The 23,094-nt window shown below is 47.6% G+C and overlaps 1 protein-coding gene across 1 annotated transcript in view; it reads right to left on the reverse strand.

The window, feature by feature from the left end:
- The window catches only part of ME3 (malic enzyme 3), a 171,394-nt gene that overhangs the window by 22,423 nt on the left and 125,877 nt on the right, over positions 1-23,094 (reverse strand). Inside the window, exon 7 of the mRNA XM_079789394.1 lies at positions 18,602-18,705. Coding sequence (XP_079645520.1) covers positions 18,602-18,705 — 104 coding nt within the window. The remainder of the gene's footprint in view (positions 1-18,601; positions 18,706-23,094) is intronic.

Consider the following 23,094-nt stretch of genomic DNA (forward strand, 5'->3'; position numbering starts at 1 on the left):
TCCTATGCTATGGGGGACATCTGTCTCTGATGAGGCTGGTGGCTATGAGGGGTTGAGTGGCACGGAAATGGCCCATAAAACATTTTTTGCAACCTCATACTTTTGTGCATGACACCCTGTACAGTAGAAATGCAAATATTTGCTCCTACCATGGTCCTTCCAGAACGTTAGTGAGTTAGGGCTGTTGGTGGGGGATCGGGAGGCGGGTTCATGTTACAGGGGCAGAAATGGAGGGGCAGTAACTGCCACAGTCCAGGGCTAAGAGCTCTGGGCCGAGGTTAAGAGGCTTGTGGACTTGACCTGGCTGTGCCACATACAACTGAGTGATTTTGCACAAGTAATGTCACTTTTCTATTCTGCCTCAGTTTCCCCATCTGTCAGTGGACCCAATAATATCTGCCTGGGCAACTTCTGTGGACTGTTTTGAGGACTAAAAGCTGAAGGTGGATTTTATTATTTTTATTTTATTTTATTTTGTTAATCCTCACCCGGGGATATTCTTCCCATTGATTTTTAGAAAGAGTGGAAGGGAGGGGAGAGAGACAGAAAGAGAAAGAAACATGGATGTGAGAGAGGCGGATTGAGCCTGCAACTGAGGTACGTGGCCTTGACTGGAATCGAACTCAATACCTGAAGGTGGCTTTAAATTATAAAGTGCTAAACACATGTGTCATCCTGGCCACAATTCTTAATTCACAGTCACAGAGCAAGTGCTGATGGGGTAGCAGTGGGGGCTCGCTGTGTCTCCTGACCCACCTCCAGCTCCCTTCTTGTCCGATGAAGAGAAATGATACATAAGACTTCCTGTGCACAAATACAGGGCTATGCTTGCCAAGCCAAAATTTACTGTGAATTTTTGTTGAGGGTGTGAATTTCAAGTATTTGAGTCGGGAGGGGGAACAGAATGTCTTTGGTTGCTGGTGACATTTTGCTATATATAATCCTCACAAGACTCCCAGTGTAACTCCACAATTGGCCTGGAGCTAAATGCTGTAAAGGTCAGACAACAAAGAATGTAATACATGGTCTCCTTTCTCCCTCTCTGTCTCTCTCTTACACACACACACACACACACACACACACACACACACACGACCTTTAAATAGCACCACTTGGAGGTAAAAATAAGGCGAGAGTTATAAATAAGCACTTTTGTTCAGCGCACTATATTACACTTTCATGTTACATTCAGTTTTATGTAGGAGAACCTCCCAGGGAGCAATATGCTGAGATATTGAGTAAACCTTCATTAATTCAGGATGCTTTAACCCTAACTCGGGACTGCACAAAAGGCTATGTGAATCACCCATCCAATAACCTAGACGGCATTCCTAGACCTGCTGGGACTCCACAACCCTATTCATCTCGGACACCCCTCCCCATGGCTGCTCCCCTCCTTTCCTCACCAGAAACCAGTCCTGCTCCAGCATCTCACACTGCCCATCTCAGTCTCTGAACTCAGCCTCTCCTTCTGTTACAGAAAAACCAGAGAAGAACCAAGCAACGCTTAGAGAGATGGAGTTACATTTATTATTATTATTATTATTATTATTATTATTATTATTACGTGCGGGTCCAGAGAAAAATGTCTCTCAAATTCTGGGCCAAAAACATGGAGGAAGTTTCCCTATTTATATCTTTTTACCTTCTTTGTCTCCCAAATATGTTTTTTTTTCTGGTCCCCTTTGCAAGTTCTTCAAGAGCCCTATGTGCTGGGGCTTCGAGACCTCAACCAAAGGCCTGGCCTGGCACCAGCACTGATAACTTCGTCCAGGGAAGGTTTATGGCCTCTCTGGAACGGGAGTAGTCTTATTTCCTTATTATTTAAGCAAGCAAGCATCTACAGAAGCCAAATAGCAGGGTTAAAATTTCAAACAGCAGTTTCTTATATAAGATGGATGCTTCACTTCCACGTCCCTCACTTCCACTACACCTGTTCTTTGTCTCCACCGAGACCTTTGGCCCTTCACCAATGTCTCCCAGCCTCTTGCCTCCTCCTCTAAGGCTTTTCATTAAGCCAGACCACTCGCTAGTCTGAATCAAGGGTGGTCGCTTCAATTGCTCTCTTAGCATCACCCATCTGTCCACGTGTACATCTGTCAGTCCATCCATCCATCAATCCATCCATCCGAAAGCATCTATTGATGCTCTAGGAAAGGGTATACATAAAGGAGCTGGTAAAAAATTTAGTGTTGTGAGTTTGCCTGCCAACTTGTGAAACTAACTAAAAGCCAATTAAGACCAGAAACAAAATTTCAAAGTGAAAATGTAAATGGCTTTGGTGGAAAAAAAAAATTTTTTTTCTCAATTCATCTATGGAGATCCTAATACAGATAATGAGCTTTCAGCATAATGCCAATTTAAATGTTAATTATAATTGCCTTACATGGACTCATTAACTTCTCACTGCTGGCAACAACAGTAACAAAAATAGCTAAACTTCACTGAGTGTTGATTACCTGGGGGGCATCTCCCTGAACTCATTGCATGTTATCTCAATTAACCCTCACGTGACCTTATGAAGTAGCTGCTATTTCGGAGGAGTCCTGAGCTGTAGCCCAGGGGTTACTGATTCCATCGCAGTTGGAAAGTGGTGGGGCTGGAATCTGAAGCTGGCTCTATCCCACTGAAGAACTTACCTTAGTTTAGTTTTAATGGCGATGTGAATTTGTAAAAGATAAGGAAGTGCCATGTGATGAAGAAAATACTGCCTGGGAGAGAGGACAATTGCGTTTTCCCTCTGTCCCTGACATAAGCGCTGAGTCCCCTCTCTCTGGGTCTTAGTTTCCTGCTCTGGGAGTGTTGGTGGAGCAGCATGAGCTACTTAGTACAGGGTTGGAGTAGATCTACTAGGAGCTTCACTCAGACATTTCTACAAGTCCAAAGTAGGGATTGCTGATGATCCCAAGCAAGAACAAGGCGTGACAGGGAAATCCTGAGTCAGTACTGTAGAGTCCTTTCTGAGCTGAGACTCCCCAGACCAGCTGAGTGCCCTGGCCCGGCCAAGAAAGCCTCCCCCCCCCCCCGCCCCCCCACGGTGGTGCAGCTGCAGCGACAGGAGCCCCTCGGAGGGGACCCTGTGTGGGCCCCTCCTCAGGGCTCTGGGCAGTTTCCCGATTTTAGTGCTGGCAGCTACTTGCTGACATTCTTGCCTGCCCAAGGCCAAAGGAGGCTCCTGCTTATCTGTCCCCTTCTGCACTTTTAAACTCTTCACTCTGCGCCTGGCAGGGGCTCAGGAACATCTGATGTGTCTGCAGGGGAGGATTCCTGCCACAGAGAAAGAGGCACCTCCCCAGCCACACACTGAGCTGACCGGATTTCTCGACCCTGGGGACTCAGCTGGGAAATGGCCTTGGCGCGGCCAAGGAAGGCATTCCAAGGCCAGGGCTCACTGAGAGACTCCAGGCTGTCGCATGGGTGGATGCTCCCCCCCCCCCCCCCCCCCCCCCAGCACCGTGCCTGGGAGCCCCGGTGAGCTGTGTGTGACGCTGTGACCAGGCCTCCCGGGCACCTGCCCCCCCCCCCCCCCCCCCCCCCCCCCGCTGGGTGAGGAGACTCTGAGGTGGCTGCCCCGTCCTTCCTCCCAGCCAGCCAACCGGAAGCTGCGTGAGGGGATGTGTGAGAGCAAAGCATTCCAGAAGCTGCCGACCTGGTTTCTCTTTCCACAGGTCAGGACCTGCCATTCTTTCAAACACCTGGGCCTGACCTCTTCCAGGCCTGAACAAACACAAGGCACCTGGGAGGAGCCTGTGTCCAAACAGAATGACTAAAAAGTACCACTCGGATTTCCATGGGAGCCCACTCTGTCCCCCCAGCGAAAAACACGCATCCCCGACTCCCAGGGCAGAGTGCTCATTGAGAGTATCGGTCATCACCCGATGCAAAGCGATTGCGTTTTATTTATGCTTTCCTCCCAGGAACTGGAGCTCACAGAATCACGGAGCTCTGGTCTTTGCTTCTACTTTACATACTCCATTAAACGCGAGTTCCTTTAGATGCTCTCAGAAAGCGTTTCCATGGCTAACTCCATTAGGGAAACTCTGAAAGTTACATACAATATATGCAATGCACATTAAAGGCTCTGAAAAGTCCTGCATTAAGAAACCTGTTAACCCAGCGTTTTCTAAGCTTATTTGACCAGAGACCTTACCTTCTGCATCCCACCCTCCCCACCTGTGCTGGAGCAAACTTGGAGAGACACGACTCTCTGCAGAAAGGACTTTACCAGGTGGGACGGGGTGGGTCCAGGGCAAGGCCACCGCTCCCAGGGAACACTGCAATCGCCACTCTGGCCAGGATCTTGTAATAACTCACCTCCTCCGGGTTTATTCCCCTCCCCCAACCCATCCTCCCCTGTCTTTCTAAACACAAACCTGTGAAGGCCACTTATTTTCTCCCAGTCCTCACAGGGATCTCACTTCCTCTGGGATTATGCCTAAACTCCTCAGGCTGCCCTAGTTGGTTTGGCTCAGTGGATAGAGCGTCGGCCTGCGAACTGAAAGGTTCCAGTTCTGGTCAAGGGCACAAGCCCAGGTTGTGGGCTCGGTCCCCAGTGGGGGACTTGCAGGAGGCAGCCGATCCATGATTCTCTCTCATCATGGATGTTTCTATCTCTCTCTCCCTCTTCCTTCCTCTCTGAAATCAATAAAAAATATATTTTAAACACACACACACATTCCTCAGGTGGTGTTCACTTTGGCTCCAACCTCAATGCTCACCCCCTGCCCGTGCCTTCCAGCATCCTTGGCATATGCTGCTGCTTCCCCGCCTCTGTGGGCCCTTGCCCAGCTCCACGGTTTCCTCAAGTGCCTAGAAGGCCTCCTTTCACCAGGCCAACTGCCACTCCAACTGTGAGTCCACGCTGAAGTGTCACTTCTTCTAGGAAGGTTTCTCTGACCCATCGCTCTCTCTACCCTCAGGGTAGCAGCAATTCTCTCCTCTGGGCTGCCGTGCTACTCCGCACACATCTCTGTAGTCACACGTATCACACTGCATCACCATTATTTATTGACATTTCTGTTTTAAGTATTAAAGAAATGTATACGGCAGGGGGCCCTCTTTGTATCAGGAACTATCTTAGGCACGACATAAAACATCAATTCAGCAAGCATTCCTAAGTGTCCACTGTGAATAAGGGACTGTCTTACCTGCGGACTACAAAGGCAAACACAAGAATCTCACAGTCTGGGGCACAAGAAAATGCAAAAGCAGCGGCAACATACTGTGGCAAGGGTCCTAAAAAGATATGTGCTAGGTGTGTGGGAGGCCTCAAAGGCAGCAGGCAGGTCTGCTGCGGGGGAGGCAGTGAGGGCTTCACGGCTCAGGAGACCCAGGTGCAGCTTGAAAAGAGCCGAGACTCATGGACAGACTGTGTGTGTGTGTGTGTGTGTGTGTGTGTGTGTGTGTGTGTGTAGGGGCGGGGGGGGGCGGGTTTGGGGCAGGAGAAGGGCACCTCAGGCAGAGGGAACAGCAGATGCATGTGGAATGAGACCACGGGGCCTTCCTGGAGCTGCAAGAAAATCAATAGAGTCGGGCTTGGGAGAGGAGTGTGAAGAAGGGGAAGGAAGTGGGGAGAGATGAGGCTGGTGGAGCCTGGGGCCACCCTGTGTAAAGAGCCTAGATAGTCTGGAGGGCAATGGGGCCCCCTGAGGGGCTTTGGGCAGGAAAGTGGCATGTGTTTTGGGAAGTTCATTCGGGCAGCAGAGTGGCTGATGGGATGGACAGCGGGCAGGGCATAGTGGAGACAAGGAGATGTGTGTGCCACCCCAGTGAGAGATCATGAAATCTGGTTCGAGGCAATGGGCACAGAGCGGGGGGAGAGGGGCTGGGAAAGATGTGAGGGAGGAATGGCAGAGTGTGGAGAGCTTTGGGATCCAGAGGGCCTGGCTCCCTCACTTACTAAATGAATTCAAATTTGAATCCAAATTTCAGTTTTCTCTGATAACAGAATAGGAGAATAATACCTTGCAGTCCTGTTGTGAGAATAATATGAGAGGATGTCTAAAAAAGCCTGGCATACTGTAGGCACTGAGTCCACGGGGGCAATGGTTATTAAGGGCAGGCTTTCCTAATGGCCAGATGTGGAAGATGGAGGAGGAGGAGGAGCCCAGGAGGAGGGATGGTGTGTCCGCTGCTCAGTGAGCTTGGGGATGGGAAAGGACAGGCAAGCTTACTTGGTAAGACAGGTTTGGCATGTGCTGAGCCTGAGGAGCTGAGATGCCCGGGGGACGTGCTTATGAGTAGCAGACTCCATGAGGCTCAGCAGAAAAGAACGTGGAGTTCAGGGCATGGGGATCCGTCTGTCATGGGCCTGGATGAGGGTCTCAGGCTGAGCATGTGCAGCGAGCAGGGAGCAGGGCCAAGGACAGAACCCTGGGGCACACCTATGTCCAAAGAGCAGAGCGGGCAGAGGACGGGAGTCCAGCAAGGGACAGTGAGCAGGGGAACCGGCCAGGTGGAAGGTGGGCGGGCAGAGCAGGCATGTCAGGGGCTGCCGAGATGTCCTGAGAAACAGGGATCTCGAAGTGTCTGTGGGAGTTGGCATTTAGAAGTGGAGTGGTGGGGAGGGAGTTATTCTGCAGGGGTTAAAGGGGGAATGAAAGGGGAGGAAATGCCATTGAATTTCAAGAAGCTTTGCTCTGAAGTAGAGGGAAGGTGACAGCCACTGGGGGATGTGGGACTGAGGATGGATTCATTTTTGAGATGGGAAGCGTGCATATGAGATAATGGAGTATGGTAATGAGGTAAGATGCAGATAATGGAGTATGGAGAGAGATGAGTAAGGATGGGGTGAGACTAAGGCGATGGGAGGAGGTGAGAGCCAGAGTCCAGTTAGAATGTGAAGAAGACATGGTCCCTCTGGCTAGGACCTCCCAGGCTGGTGGAGGGAAGGAAGTGGAGCCCTCATGCCCCAGCTGCACCACGGACAAGTATGAGGGAGGGAGTCGGGCTGCTGGGGCGGGGCGGGGAGACATCCACAGGGATGACAGGGGAACTGTTCTGTAGGTGAGGGAAACCAGAAACCATGGATTCGAGACAGTGGGAATACTGAGACCGAAAAAGACAACACCAAGTGGAATGAAGTATAACCATTATCTTCAAAAACGTGATGGACTGCTCTGTTTATTGGCCTTGGAAACAGCAGAGCCAACAGGTGGACGTCAGAGGGACACACATTTCGGTGCCACATAAGGCAGAGATTTCGGACACTGGATGGGAAGGGGCTGCCCGGCCCTGGAAGTGATGCTGTGGTCCCTGAGGCTCCACTTGGCAAAGAAGTTGAGGAAGGGATTCCTGCAGGGGGTGGGGCGGGGGGAGGGTGGACCCCTGAGGCCATTCCTTCCCAGGTCCCTCACTGGGAGATTCCCCTGTGAGCACAGCTCCTGCAGCCAGACTGGCGGGCTCCTGTGACTGGCATTCTGGCCCAACGGGGAAAACTCCCATCACGTAATAAGACAGTCACAGGAAGCAGCAACTTCTAAGCAAAAATCCCAGAATAATGTGGCCATTCCTCAGTCACTGTTCTGACGCGATCCCTGGCCAGACAGAAACCACTTCAGGAACAATTTGGATTTCCTCCTCAATCTCCCCGTTTGTCTGAGTTCCTGGGCAAGCACGCAAATGGCGCCAGAAATCCCAGTGCTGGGAAGAGGATGGTGGCTGACATGCTGACCCCTGACCTCTCAAAGGTCAGAGGCCAGTGCTGAGTTTTTCCTCTAGGGCACGGCAGCTCACTCCTCAACTTTGTGCTCATAAAGCCTGTGCATGTTTCCCAGCCACCAGCCCACCAGCTGGTTTGGGAGCGTCAGCATTTGACACGTCACGAGGCCCCTGATGTCTCCGTGAAGCCTCTCTGACTAGCTTGGTCCATTCAGACCTCTCTATTCAGCTGATCTACCCGAGCATTTGCACCATACGGTCTGTCACACAGTCATGCCTCAACCTCCCCCAGAGTCTAAGCTGCCCCTCACTCACAGAATGGGCTAAATCCCACCTTGAATTATGACAGTGACTCTAGGGGTGGGAGACAATAAAGTTGGAAAACCCAGTCTGTGTTTGTGGGCTTTTGGGACCAAAGTGAGCTCAAGTCACGGAGGGGAAGAAAGGGGAAGAGTGAGTCAGGTTGGGTGACAGACTAGATCAGTGATGGGCAACCTTTTGAGCTTGGTGTGTCAAACTTCGCCAAAAAACTGAGCATAACTCGGGTAGTGTGTCACTTTGAGGAAAAAACTAACTCCAAGACTCTAGTCGCAAATGTTTCATCCTCAGGAGCAGCAAATGTTTCATCCTCGGCATGCGGCCGCGTGTCATCAGAAATGGCTACGCGTGTCATAGGTTCGCCATCACTGGACTAGATCAAAGCAGGCAGGAGGCATGTCCTGGAGGGCGGGGGTGTGTCTTGCTCACCATGGGTGGCAGGACAACTAAAGAAGGAGCTTTACTGGAACCCTTTCCTGCCCTCTGGGCAAATCAGCTTCAGACACCCATGTTAAAACACCAAGCAGACAGGCTGCTGTATGCCCAGGCCCTACCCTTGCCTGACTCCCTAGATATTGAATATAAGAAAGCATGAATGAATGAATGAATGAATGAATGAATGGCAGAGAATAGTCCCACCAGGAGTGCCCGGTGGCACACATCCCATTAGATGTCACCCCGTGGAGTTGCAGTCTCCTTTCCAGAGGCCACAATGCCAAAGCATCTTTGCATCACAACCGCTTGAGCCATTTCCTTTACCCTCAAGGATTCAAGCTATCACAGATGGGGCCACTGTGGGGAGGGCCGGGTGGAAGAGCAGGCAGCAGAGGGTCCGTGATAAACAACCTCAGGCTCTGGAGTCAGATGGGTTTCTGGTGAGTCTCAACTCTTCCAATCTCTAGCTGGGTGATTTTGGACAAGTTGCTTAACCCTTCTGAGCCTCAATGCTTGATCTCTGAGGGTTGCTGTGAAAATTAAATGTAAAGCACCTGGCACGGAGTGGGGGCTCTGTGAAAGTGAGTTGCTAGCTCTCTTCTGGGCAGATGACCATGACTTTTAAACCCAACCAAATGCCCCAGTCCCTTTGACTACCTTCCCCCCCCCCCCCCCCCCCCACCAGCCTTGATCGACACCACAGGAAGAGCAGTTAACTAGGTGTGTGTTCGGTCTACACAGACCCAGCAGTAAATCTTTGAGAATGAGTACCACCATAGCATTAGCTAACAACTCTATCATGTCACATAATTAATTTCTCTTTTTTGTGGTGGAAAAAGTCGCCAGCATCTGGGCCAGTTGGCTGGCATTCCTGGTTCCTCCTTTTTTTAAAAAAAATATATTTGTATTGATTTCAGAGAGGAAGGGAGAGGGAAAGAGGGATAGACACATCAGTGATGAGAGAGAATCATTGATCAACTGCCTCCTGCACCCCCGCTTCTGGGGATTGAGCCTGGAACCCGGGCATGTGTCTCTTTTCCCCCTGCTTGATTGTAAGCTCCTGGAGAACAAAGTCTGTTTCTGATTTATCCCTATGTCCAGCAACTATCTATCCATTGGGTGAATGAATGGATGATGAATACAGGAATAAATTGATAACTCAATGCTGCCTTGAACTATTTTCTGTGTTCATATCATCATTTCAGGGAGAATTAAATTCTTTAGGACAGGTCTTTTCTTTTTACTGGACACACTCTGGTTGTACAGAGAAAGCACATGGTAAATACAGATAAAGATTTCATGAATTTTGTGAAGGAGAGCAAACAACTGGATAGGTCCTATTAATTTCCTAGTGCTTTTCTCATCTGACTGTGGGGAAATAATTTTCTCTGTCTCAGTTTCTTTACCTCTAAAGTGAGGGAGTTGGATCAAACGGACAGGTGTTTCTTGCTCTGGTATTTTAAAACTGTGATATCTGAGTCCTAGGCGAGGGAGGACCAGGTGGGGAATGAGGTAAGATGCAGATTGACTGGCAGAAGATATTCCTAAAATTCAGTGTTCATAAAAATACTGACCAGGGACCAGCTCTGCTGAGAAGGACTCAGAATGTGAACGCTCCCTTGAAATATTACAATCAAGGCTTAGAGTAAAATTTTGAAACTTTCTTTGTAGTCTGGATGCCATAGCTTAGGGGTTTTCCTTTGTTTATACCATTTTACATGCACCAGGAGAAGCTTGGAGCCAAAGAGCCTCTCAGCTACACCCCCTCACCCTCCTGGGTGTGGGTTATACAGGGAGGGGTGGGCATGTTGTAGTTTGTAGAGAGGCCTGCAGGGGGTGCCTCACTCTGGTGAATGGAGGGTCAAGGGGACCACTGGCCTTGGTGGTTAAGAAGGAGGAACCATGGTGTGGCTCAGTGGTTGAGCATTGACCTATGAACTGGAAGGTCATGGTTTGAATCCCCATCAGGGCACATGCCTAGGTTTCAGGTTCAATCCCCAGAAGGGGGAGTGCAGGAGGCAGCTGATCAATGATTCTCTCTCATCACTGATGTTTCTATCCCTCTTTCCCTCTCCCTTCCTCTATGAAATCAATACAAATATATATATTTTTAAAAAGTAGTAGGAACCAGGAATGCCAGCCAACTGACCCAGATGCTGGCGACTTTTCCACCACAAAAAAAGAAATTATAATTATGTGACATGATAGAGGTGTTAGCTAATGCTATGGTGGTACTCATATGGCAATATGTTAATGTATCAAATCAACATGTGTATACCGTAAACTTACACAAAGTCATATATCTACTATATCTTAATAAAAATACAAAATAAAAAAAGAAGATGCATTCCTCACTGCCAGTAGCTAGAGTTTTAAAAATGGGAGTTGATGGCTGGTCCCTCCAGAGCCCCTTTGATGGAGAAGCAGGGTGGGGCACTGAGCCTGCCCTAGAACAAACTGGAGAGAGAAAACAGGAGTGTGCTGAGTAGGACAGTTTCCACAGACCTTCTCACTTCTCTTCCTTGTATCAAGAAGGTGTCTAGAATATGTTGAACTTTGCTTTCATGTTAAAAGAGCAGAAAGAGAGAGTATAGAGGATGGTTTCTGGAGTTATACCACCTGGGCTCACAGCTTGGCTCCATCATTTGCTACAGGTGTGACCTTGGACAAGTTCCCTAATCTCTCAGTGCCTCAGTTTCCTCATCTGTAAAGTGTGCATTCATTCATTCATTCATTCATTCATTCATTCAGAGTTTGTGGAGAATCCACACTGCACTAGGCATTGTTTTGGGTGCTTGAGATGAAATAGCAGTGACTAGTAGACAAAGATCCCTTTCTGGAACTTCTATTTTGTGGGATAGAACAATTATTATATCTACTTAATAGAATTATTGTATTAAATGAGTCCATGTCTGTGAGTTGCTTTGTTGTCTGTAAGACCCAAGGTCAGCTCAATACTCAATTCACCAGAGAGTGAACAGTGGAATGCTTGCTTACTTTTTAATGATTATTTTTTAATGCAAGGAACAATTGTCTTTAGTAAAGAATTGCTGCTTAACTCATGATAAAAAAATCCATTATTTTTTTAATTGCAAAAGAAATGCCTGCTCACAAACAATCATACATTATAGAAATGAATGGCTTGGCAAGCAAAACCCCCTGACAATCTCACGCCTCAACTGTAATCACCGTGAACAGTCTGGTGTATTTTTTTCTTTACATAACTTATCTTGATGGATCATTTGTTTTCAGGAATTTTTTTCTAGTTACCCAACTTTATTAAAAACCAATCTTGTTAAGCCTACTAAAATGAATGCTGAATAAGATGAGACTGCGTATGCGTGTGTTTCAATGAGCAGGATACGGAGAAAGGGAGAAACGGAGGAAATGAGAGGGACTATACCAGGCCCTTGACTGTCCCGCATGGAGTGATCACGCTGGGATGTGGGGATTCCAGTCTTATCCAACCTCTCTTTCCCTCAGGAAATGCTGTTTCGTCAACAGGAGCTCAGAAGGCTCTTTCTTAGTGAAACATCTTGGTGTCCCAGTTCCTTTCTGGATAATCAGGAGCAGGAACGGAGGGTGTCCCGGCACCTATAGGCGGGAATTTGGGGAGGTTTTGGGTTTTCTGAGGGTGTCTTGCCCTCCCACTCCTGCACCCTGCTGGGTCTCCATGACCACTCTTCACTTCAGAAGTTTCAGTTGGTTCTTTTTTTAAAGTCTGCCTGACATTTTCTTTCCACAGTGTTGGGTACTTTCCTTATTACTTACTTCCTAGAAAAACATCTCTTTCATACATTTAAGTATAGCTGCTTTATAATCTTTCTCTGAGTATTTCTTTTTCTTGGGGTTCTAATTGTTCTATTAGCTGTGTATCTGCTTTTCCCACTGTGTGAACTGTTTCCATGAATCATGACTTTATTTTCCTTGGAGCATTGTTTTTCCCCTCCAGGAATTTCACACAGCATGAATGTGGGAGTGCCCCCACAGGGGAGTTATGCTTTTCCTTCTGCCGGGTTCTTCAGCCATCGCACTGGGAGGGGACAACAGTTTATACTCATTGCTTAACCTGGGATTTTTTGCACCAGGTGTGTATTGTAAATGTGGACTTGAAATTTACATGTGGTGAAGGTTTGGTTTTAGTTTTGTCCAAGAAACATTTCCTCGCACAAGTTCCTTGTCATTTCCCTACGTTGGGGAGCAGAGCCTATTTCTTCTTCTTGGGAGGGCCGTTTGAAGCTCTAAGATTTCTGTAAGAATCTCAATTCCAACGTCCTGCCTTGTAGAGGCCTCAACACTACACCCCCTGCCAGAACCCTGATACAGCCGCAATGAAAAAACAATAAAATGTTTCTCAAGCAGTTTCAATCTTATATGATAGGTGGGAAATACTTCATTTTTAGTACCCCCGATGCACCTCTGTAAATGCCTGGTGCTCACAGAAGTTTGGTTTACAGACCCCTGGATTAGATGGCTGGAGCCCTTTCTACTTTTGAGCTCTGATAATAAGGACCCTCTGCCTCGGTTTTAAAGCCTACCATAGCCTGCTCCACCCCTACTTAACCTTATTTTGAACCAATACAGATTCGTCTCTAGTCGGGCCAGTCTCGTAGCATCTTCTGCATACTCCTTGCCTTTCCTGTGTTCTTGCTTTTCTCACGGTGTATCATCTGTATGGAATGTGTTCTTTCTCCTGTTGATATTCAGATTCAAGCCTAAATTATGTGAGTACTTTGACTTGCAATTGTCCATCGGGCATGGCTAAGAAAATGGTGGGGAGCCACAGTCTCTTCGTGCTCTACTCTCTTTCATTAGCCAAACTCGTCATTGCCTTCACCCCAAATATCATCAATGCTGGCAAGTCCCAACTTTCTATTTCCATCCTAGAACTCTTCTTGAGCTCCAGACTTATGTAGAGACTCAGAGGCTAGGAAAGCTTAGAGGTCAGTTCTCAACTCCACTAGATCCATAACAACATCTTGAAATGAAAAGCTTGAGGGCGGGACTATTTATTTCTTCGTGGATTGCTGACTGCCTGGCAGTGTCTTGTATACAACAGATGCTCAGTAATGTCCATATTGATTTTTAAAAATATTTTTTATTGGCTTTAGAGAGAGGAAAGGAGAGGGAAAGAGGGGTAGAAACATTGATGGGAGAGAAACCCTACTAGGAATTGAATCAGCAACCTCTTGGTGCATGGAACAATGCTCAATCCACTTATCCACACCAGCCGGGCTTATATTAATTAAAAAAATTGACAGTAATATATCTTTGTTATGGATTAAACAAGTTTTTGAAATAGCTATTTGTAATCTTTAAAACAATGCAGTGAAAGTAAGTCTTAATTTCAGAGTTTTATAATATTACACTAAAGGAATGGCAGGATGGTTATTCAATGTTCTCTTTCATTCAGTGCTTAAGTACTTGCAAGTTCTTAAGAATGCCTTTACCACCAGATGATAAAAATAAACATAACAAGCAATTTCTTAATAAGTAATATCTTACTAATTAAAACACATTTAAAATAGCTTTAAATGTATTCTTCATAAGTAATTCAGCATATGTTTTTTTTTTTATCATGTTCACTTATGCTTAAGAATTAAAACAAGTATATTTCTCTGATGGAAATATGGGAAATCTCTCCTTCATGCAAAATACAGTGATATATTCAAGTTGAAAGGAAAAGATCCTACTCTTCTTCCACATAATCACAGCACATTAGAGATCATTTATCCAGAGATAGAAAGATGAAGAGACTCAAAAAGAAGAAATTTTCCTGGAGCTAAAAAGCAGATGACTTAAAAAAGAAGTCAGTTTTTTTTTTTTTTAAAACTATCATTTCCCTTCTTCTTTATCACTTTTATCTCAGCAGCTTAGCAATCTCTCTCTTTAGGGTTTGGGGTGCTAGAGAGAAAGGGGGTGGTTTCCTTTCTGGTCTACTAAAAGGCGGAAGCTGCTGCTGACATCAAATTTCAGTCCAACCCAGGCCCAGTATCAGACAGGCCTGAGCTCTAGGTGCACACCCAACAGACCATGCCCATCCATTCTACTATAAGTAACAGAAATGAACAATGTACCATGTAAGTGGGAACCATGGGGGGAAACTTGTCCTTCAGTTGCAATGCTCCAGGTCCCACCACATGGCAGGGAAAGAGCAGGAAGAATGGAACAACTAGTCTTTGCCACAGAAACATCAAGCATTGTCTCAGCTGTGAGCAGGACACTCACAGTTATCTACTGCTGCGGTTCACAGCTTCACATGGAGACGCCCCTGCTCTGGTGGGTCCTCCCCATTGGCCAAACTCCAGGATAGTAACTGAGCCATACTGACTCTTAGTTGTTGTTAATCCTCACCTAAGGATATATTTTTTTTCCATTGGTTTTTTAGAGAGAGTAGAAGGGAGGGAGGAAGGGTGTATGTGTGGGAGAGAGAGAAACATTGATGTGAGAGAGACACATCGATTGGTTGCCTCCTGCACATACCCTGACTGGGGCCAGGGATTGAACCTGCAACCCAGATACATGCCCTTGAGGAGGAATAGAACCTGAGACCCTTTGGTTCGAGGCCTGACACTCTAAACACTCAGCCACACCAGCCAGGGCCATACTGACTCATTTTCAGCCACCTTCCTACCCTCCCCAAATCGTATAACACATCCTGGTGAGTGGGTAGGGGCAAGAAGATGGAGCTTTTTATTAGTAGGATGTTTGGAAAGAGGCAAGGATGTTGAAGGTAGGAGTCAATGTTTCCTAAGGTTCTTTCTTAAAATATATTGTATTTGGCTTTGGGGCTGCTGATTCACCGAAGGCCAGGCATTCCATCTTGGGGCTACTATATTCTTCAGAGTGCCTGGAGAGACCAGCTCCTTCCCCACCTACAGTATCCACAAACATCCGTGTTAGCTTATTAGAGACTCAAAACAACCAGCTGTCAAGCACACATTCCTCTTGGCTGACGCATGGCTCTCCCCAAGGGTTCACCCCCGGACTGCTTGTGTCCGTGAGACCATAAGCTGACTTTAATGATGATTTGAAGGGCCTTTAAAACATCCTAATTTATGTAACCTTCTCACACGAATAACAAGGCTTCCCTGTGGGGAATCATGGAATGACTAGTTACTCATTAGATAAGCAGTGATCCCTGGAAACAGGAAGCAAAAGAGAGCAGACCATGCCATTCCCTTCTCTCGTCATCCACAGGGAATTCAGCATTGTAGAAAGCAGTCTGGCCTTGGAGTCAGCAGACCCAGGTTCAACTTGCTGTCCTGCCAGATACTGTGTGACCTGATACAGTTCCTTGGCCTCTCAGGTCCTTGGTTTCCTATTCTATAAAGTGGGAATAATAATACCTATCCTGCCAGCCAGGGATCTTAAGTGGTCCTAATGAATGCTGGGGTGGGAAGGCATCTTAAAGAGTATCTGAAGCTTAAATTTCCTCTGATAAGAACACTAGCAATAAGTCATGCAACCTATTCTTGAATTCTTTCTGGGACAGGGAACTAATTCTCACAGAAGGCCCAGTGCATTGTGGATAGCTCTGACTTATGTTGAGCTGAAAACTGCCTCCTTTGGCATTTTACCAATTGGTCTTTCTCCATGTGAGGATACAGAAACAAGTCCAGTCCTCTTTTGGAAAAACAGCTTTCAGATATCTGGAGGAAGTACCGTGCTGTTGATATAGACAGAGCAGTCCCTAAGTCTTCTCCCACCAGGCCAAGCCTTTAACTTCCTTCACCATCAAGCTTGCTGTTCTCCAAAGGCACTTTAGGGAATTTATGATCCTCAAAGTATCTTGTCCAGAACCAAATGTGGTATTTAGCATGGTCTGAAAGGAGGAGAACTAAGTGGATGTTCACCTCCCTTGTTCTAGATGCTATGCCTCTATTGATTGATGTAGCTGACCCTTGAATTAGCTGCTTTGTTGGCCACATCTCAATAGCAGCACTTCCCTCATAATCCCAGCTTCAAACACCCAATGCTCTGATTACTATCTCCTTTCTTTTCAGCTCATTCCATCTAGTACCCTGCTGGGGCCGACCAGCAGACCCTGAGCAACGGATGAATGATGACTCTGACACATGTTTTTGTGAAAGAGAAGGCTAAGGGACTGCCTGGCTAGAAAAACCCAACAGCCTCATTTGCCTGTCTTCTTAGGTTTTTATTATAACAACTAGAGGCTCAGTGCATAATATTCGTGCACTGGTAGGGTCCCTAGTGGCTGCCAGTCGGGTACTCCCTCCCTCCCCCGCCCCAGCTGTCTCCACCCCCTGGTCGAACTCCCGGACGAACTCCCGGTTGAGGGGACAATTTGCATACTACACTTATATAAGATAGCTTGAACTAAAATTAACTATTAGATTTTATCAGGAGGGTAAGCATTCTTGGGAAGACATATGCGTCTGCAGTGTCCTTTAAGCAAGGACGTCTAAAGACTAAGCATAAAGATTCTAGTAAACACCTGGGGGCTCAGACTTGTTTGGAAAAGTCAAGGCAGGGGCAGTTGCCTTCAGCCAATTCCCCTGGAGGTTCCGACCTTTTGGAGTTTCCTCCTTACAGGCTTTCCAACCAAGGCCCATGCTTCCCTACAGTACCCATTCAATAATTCTTAGGTCTCACCAGGACTTCCCATCCATTGACCATAGTGCTGTCCCTGACCTGTCTCCTCCACTGTGTCCTCAGGTCCCTTCTTACCCAGCCTAGACCTCACAACACATCGCTATAATCACACCCTTGAATACACTCCCAACTCCTTTCTCTCTCTTGCTTGGCAAAATCCCCGCACTGATTAAATCCTACTCTCTGTCTCTTTCTACACAGCATCCAGACAGTTGAAGCTGGCTAGAGAAAAACACAGAAATAGGCTAAACCGGCCCAAATTAACTTCATGAAGAGTAACCTCAAGGGGGCCCATGGAGCTGCCCAGTAATCATCCTCTAATTCCTCAGTCTGAGCATTCCAGTTCATACCGCCTCCATCCTTAAGCCTCCACCACCTCCGTCCCCATCTTTACTTTCAGCAGATGACCTTGCCTTCACCCAATAGGGATTCCACAGGCTCTGGATCCCAGTGCTCTGCCTTCCCTCTGCCCCTCGGATGGGCATCTGTACTCCCAGCTAAGACTAAGCTAGAACCTTGCCCTCTTGCTTCATAAGGAACTTTTGCCCCCTCATCCCATACTCTATTACTAATTTCCTTTTTTTCCCTACAGGTCATTCCCATCCTATATAACTACAATATCATTTTCTCTCATTTTAGGAAACAAAATAAAAAACACACAAAACAACAAAATGTTGTTGTTCAGTAACCTGCCCAAGGTCACAAACCTAGAAGTGGCGGGTGGTGGGGGTGGGGGTGGGAGCGGGGAGGTCAGTCTTCCCACCCCAAATGCGACTTCATGGGTTGCAGAGGATGGAGCAGCTCTCTCTCCAGCCACTGCTTGGTTTGAATGGCTGAACTCGGTCAGGGAACACTTCGCCAAAGACGTCCAGGCCAGCTGTGTCATGCCTGGGCACTCCGAGGTCAGCAAGCAAGGCTGCAGGTTTTCAAGTGAGAAGGGGGCCTGCGGGACTGCGGGGACCTGCTGAGGTGCTGAAACTCTACCTTGACTGACTTGCCTGTCAGACTAAGTGTGGGTGTGCGGGGTGCTGTTTCCAGAACTTCCTCCCAGCAGCACGCCAGCCTCGGCAGGGTGAACGGTGGCTATGATGGCAGACAGATGAAGCAGGAAAGAGTGGGTGGAAGCGCCAATATCGTGCACCCCCGTGCAGAGATGACACCTCATAAATCTCACAGGCTTAGCCCACGGTGGCTTATTAATGCTGCCTGGTCCCCACGTGGAGGTAGAAAGTGACAACCACTCACAACATCCCTAATTATGCCGAGAACCCAGAACAACTCAGGCTAAGAAGGTTTTCCTCCTGAAACACCAGATACTTAACTATCTCCAGATCATAGGCCTTCACCCATCACCCCTCTCCCCTCCCCTCTCTGCTCCCAAACCTTCTTCCAGACAATGAGCCCATCTGGCTTTGAGACTTCCAAGTACATGGGGTCCAGTCGGACTTTTGAGACCACCTGGAAAAGCACACGACTACCGCCTCTTGTTTGTGTATCTGCCAAAACCAGTGTTGACTTTAGTCATACTATCTCCTAAGAGCCCTCGTTCGAAAGGGACAGGTGAGCCACTTACTTGTCTGTCACGGCCTGCATGAACTCGTCCAGCAGCTCATCGTACTTCTCCCCACGCACACGTGGGTGCTTCAGGCCGATGTACAGGGGGTCTCTGAGCAGCTCCTGGAACAGACAGCATCCATTTTCTCAAGTGTCCTGGTTTAGTGGGAAGGACCAGGGGGTGAGAGGGGAAGAGGGAGGAAGAAGCCAGATGAGCCCCAGGTATCACCTTCAAAAGGTCTGAAGGCTAAGCCCCTGACTGAGGGTGGACTCCCAGGTGGTCCCATTTCAGAAACCAAGGACGCTTTGAACAGGCGAGCCTCCCTCCCTGACACAGTCTTCCCACCTCTGGCTGTGGCTTTGGGTGTATTTCAGAGCTTCTCAGCAGTGGTGCTGTTGACATTTCGCCTTGGGTAATTCTTTGATGTGAGGGCTGAATGCATATTGCAGGATATTTAGCACTGGTCTCTGATCTCTAGCCACTATAAGTCAGTAGCACTCTCAGCTGTGACAATAAAAAATGTCTGTAGACATTGCCAAATGTCTTCTCTGGGGGCAAAATGCCACTGGTTGAGAACTGCCACAGACAGCATCTGGACTGGAGTATTGGGTCTGGTCCAAAGCCACTGATCTGGACTCAAATTAGAAAAACTCCTTCTCTCCCTTCCTCCTTCCAAAGTCTTACCGAATAACTACCATGTGCCTGGTTGTGTGCTAGGCCCTGGGGATACAAGAATAGAATGATACAACCTGAAATTCTAGTTCAAGAAAGATATCCACCTCAATGCTAGCCTCTGTTAAGTGACCCCCCCATTCCCCCCCCCCCCCCCACACACACACACTCACACTCCACCTCTTGTGGCTCTTTGTTAGAGCATTCACACACTGTTTGGACACCTTCTGTGTCTGCACTGGTGACTTCCCCCACTGTGCCCACTGGTTGACTTCCCACCTCTTCTATACTCCCCACCCCCCTCCATAGAATCAGTGGACTCACTTGTGTGTGACATGGTTACTGAGCATCTGTTACTGACATTGGGCCTCGCAGGGTTTGTAGATGAGTGAGGAATGGTTGTTGCCTTTAAGCTGCTCAGTCTCTGGCAGGTGGCTGATGAGTGAACTTACAAACCCTCCTACAAAGCAGAGCAGCATTGATTGCTTTGGAAGAAAGTGTGGCCCATGCAGCGCAGAGAAGGGAGCGAAGTGATTCCCACTGGGAATGCAGAGTTGCCTCATGGAGAAAACAGTTAGGCATTAGAAGATAGACAGATTTTGACAGGTGGTCTGGGCGTCCAGGCTGAGAAGTCAGCACAGAGAAAGGCGGGGGGCTGGAGCCGAAGGAGGAAAAAGTACCTGTGTGTTTAGGAAATAGGAAGTCATCCCATGAGCTAGTCTCCAGGAATTATCTATTTTTGTGCCGATCTCACAAAAATATCAGCTCATTGAGGACAAGGTTTAGTGTTATCTTCATCTCCATTTGAACTGCTGCTGCAGATTCAGAGGTAAGGGTCCCATGGGCTGTGCCCTCTAGGAGCTTAGAGTCAAGTCTCACCTCCACCCTGGCCAGCTGTGTGGCCTCAGGCAAATCACACCACCTCTCGGAGCCTTCCTCTCATCTGTCCAATGGGGATGAAACTGTGATGAGTAACTGTGGCACAGGGTGATTGTGATGAGTAAATGAAGCCATATATGTGAAAGAGCTTTGTGAATTATAACACACACTGAAAACTAATAGCAGTAGCTTTAACTGGCATAGAGCTGCATAATAGGAAATATTCTAAGTACTGACTCTCCCCTACTGGGTGTGGCCATGGAGATGTGCCCCTCAGAACTCTCCCGAGAGAACCTGCTGAGGGAGGGTAGTTGATAGACAGCTTCCAGCTGCCACATTCTCTCCAGGCTGCTACCAGCCTGCGACTGAGCATGGCGGGTGCCAGGGTGGGCCAGTCCTGCACAGCTGACGCTCCTAATCTTTGCTCAGGGATTCCTATTGGCCTGAGACTTTCCCAGGGCTGGGTTGCAGATAGAGCTCTTCTTACTGTTTCCCTCCTTCCTTCTCTCCTTTCCCCGATGCCATACCTGCATCATCGTCTAAGGCCCCGCCCACCCACCGACGACTTCTGCTCCCTCCTTTTATTTTTTCTACACACCTTTTTCACCTGTTTCCTGGAGGACCTGAATAGAAATAATGGGGCAACAAGCCACAGAGGTTAAACAACCTGCCCAGACTGTGGGCTAGTAAGTGCAAGAGCCAGGACTCAAACTCAGCTGCCTGGCTCCAGAGTCCATGAGTGTAACCACCAAGCTCTTAGTGGCTCTTCTGCACATCAACCAGAACTGACTTGTTTTTTGTTAAAGGCCCTGCTCTGGGTCCATACCATCTTGATGGTGCTGTGGGAGGTGGCTGGGCAAAGGTGCAGGGGACAGAAAAGAACAGGAATGCCTGCCTTCCCAGCCCCTCACCCCCAATCCCGAGTCCATAGAATCTTGAGGTGAGTTTAATGCCTTTTCCAAGGCACCAAGGTTTAACTTAGAAAGAGGGTGGGTCCTTACCTTTTCTTAACATCCTCACCCCCTGGATGATACATCCTTGAGATTGTGTAGGATTCTGCCCTGGCAGGGGTGTGTGTGTGTGTGTATGTGTTTGTGTGACTATATATGGTGGGATATATATGGTGCTGACCACTGCACATGTCACTTTCAAAGTGACCATCTAAAAGCCACTGAAGACAGCAAACATTCAGGTAAGAGTGAAGAATAAAATAAATGATGGTATAATTACTTGATGGACAGCTAGACATTCATTAAAATCGATGGTTTTTTAAAAATATTTTTATTGATTTCAGAGAGGAAGGGAGAGGGGGAGAGAGAGAAACATCAATGATGAGAGAGAATCATTGATCAGCTGCCTCCTGCACACCCCCCCACTGGGTGTCGAGCCTGCAACCCAGGCATGTGCCCTTGACCAGAATCGAACCTGGGACCCTTCAGTCCACAGGCTGACACTCTATCCACTGAGCCAAACAGGCTAGAGCAAAATGGGTGGTTTTTAAGAGTATGCAGCCACCTGGACAAATGCAGGTGAGATTATATAAAGTGAAAAAAGCTGGATACAGAATTGCTATCTAATTTCAATCGCCTGAAACACACACATTATAGCCTGCAAGGGCATACAAAAATACTGATAAAAATAGTAAAACTCTTGACATTTGCAGAAAATATTCACTTTTTTAGTTCTTATAGAGATGAAAGGGTCCATGTTAAGTTACACTTTGTAATGTTGCCAAGCCACAGATGTGACTGTGAATTTCTTAGTGCTGCATATGCGGTTTCTGGGGTGAGCCAAATTCTCTAGTGGTACTGAAGACTTTTAGGAGTTTCCAAACATTTCTCAGCATATCTGCATTTAAGATGAAAGGTCAATCATAATGAGGTACCATTGAGCTATAAGGGTGACAATACAAAGCTCTAAAAGGTCCTTATATTTAATTTTATGATGTTTTATGCCTGAAATGCTTCAAAGGTTAGCATACAAAAATATTGTAGAGAAAGTTTCTATATGGAGATGACATTAAAAATAGCTTCTTGTATGCATATAGAACCTTCAAGTAATCTCACTCCTTCGGAATCAAAAGTCATTTGATCCTTTGGTCTTACATATTCTCATCCCCATTTGACAGATGAGGAAGGTGGAGCTCCAGGGTTTGAATACATTGCCCAAGCTGACACAGCCGGAAAGTTGTTGAGCTGAAACCAGGCCTTGCTTTGCCTGGGTCTCATGACAGTGCCCTTTCCGCCCCATCATTTGATGGCGTGGTGACTAGGGAGCCTGAGGTGGCTCCTCCCCTTCTGCCTCGTCCTCCTGAAAGAGTTCAGCAGTGGCTGGGAAGGCCCAGGCTGTCACCCTGCAGACCTGGCTGGGGAGCATGAGAGCCAGAATGGACACAGTCCATGTCCACACCTCCGCCAGCTGGGTCTCATTTGGCAGGAGGGGTGGAGCTCCCACAGCTGTCTCAGCACCACGTGGAACAAGCAGTCCACATTCTGCCCTGTGTTCCACTGAGCAATTTGTCTCTCGGAATGACCGCCCGAAAGGGGCTGGACCCTCTCCCCTTGCAGTCCTCCTCCATCCTGGACTTCCTCACATAATTATTAAGAAGTTTCTAGCAGGCACTATTGCCAGATGAAATACAGGATGGCCAGTTAGATTTGAATTTCAGATGGACAATCATTTTTTTAGTATAAATTTGCCCCAAGTATTGCATGGAATGTACTTATGCTAACAAATGCTAGCTATTTACCCAACATTTAAATTCAACTGCTGTTCTATATTTCTCTTTGCTAAATCCAGTAACCCTATCAAGAGAGGCAGAAGGAATCTTAAAGCTGGCAGGCAGGGCACTGCAGTGGAGAGGGCACTGCTGGGCCTGCTGGCCCTGGTCAGGATGGCCCCATGAGCACCCTCAGGATGGCCCCCATGAGCACCCTCAATATGTCCTGGCTTTAGAAGCA

The sequence above is a fragment of the Cnephaeus nilssonii genome (assembly GCF_951640355.1).
Source record: "Cnephaeus nilssonii genome assembly, chromosome: 13".
NCBI lineage: Eukaryota > Metazoa > Chordata > Mammalia > Chiroptera > Vespertilionidae > Cnephaeus > Cnephaeus nilssonii.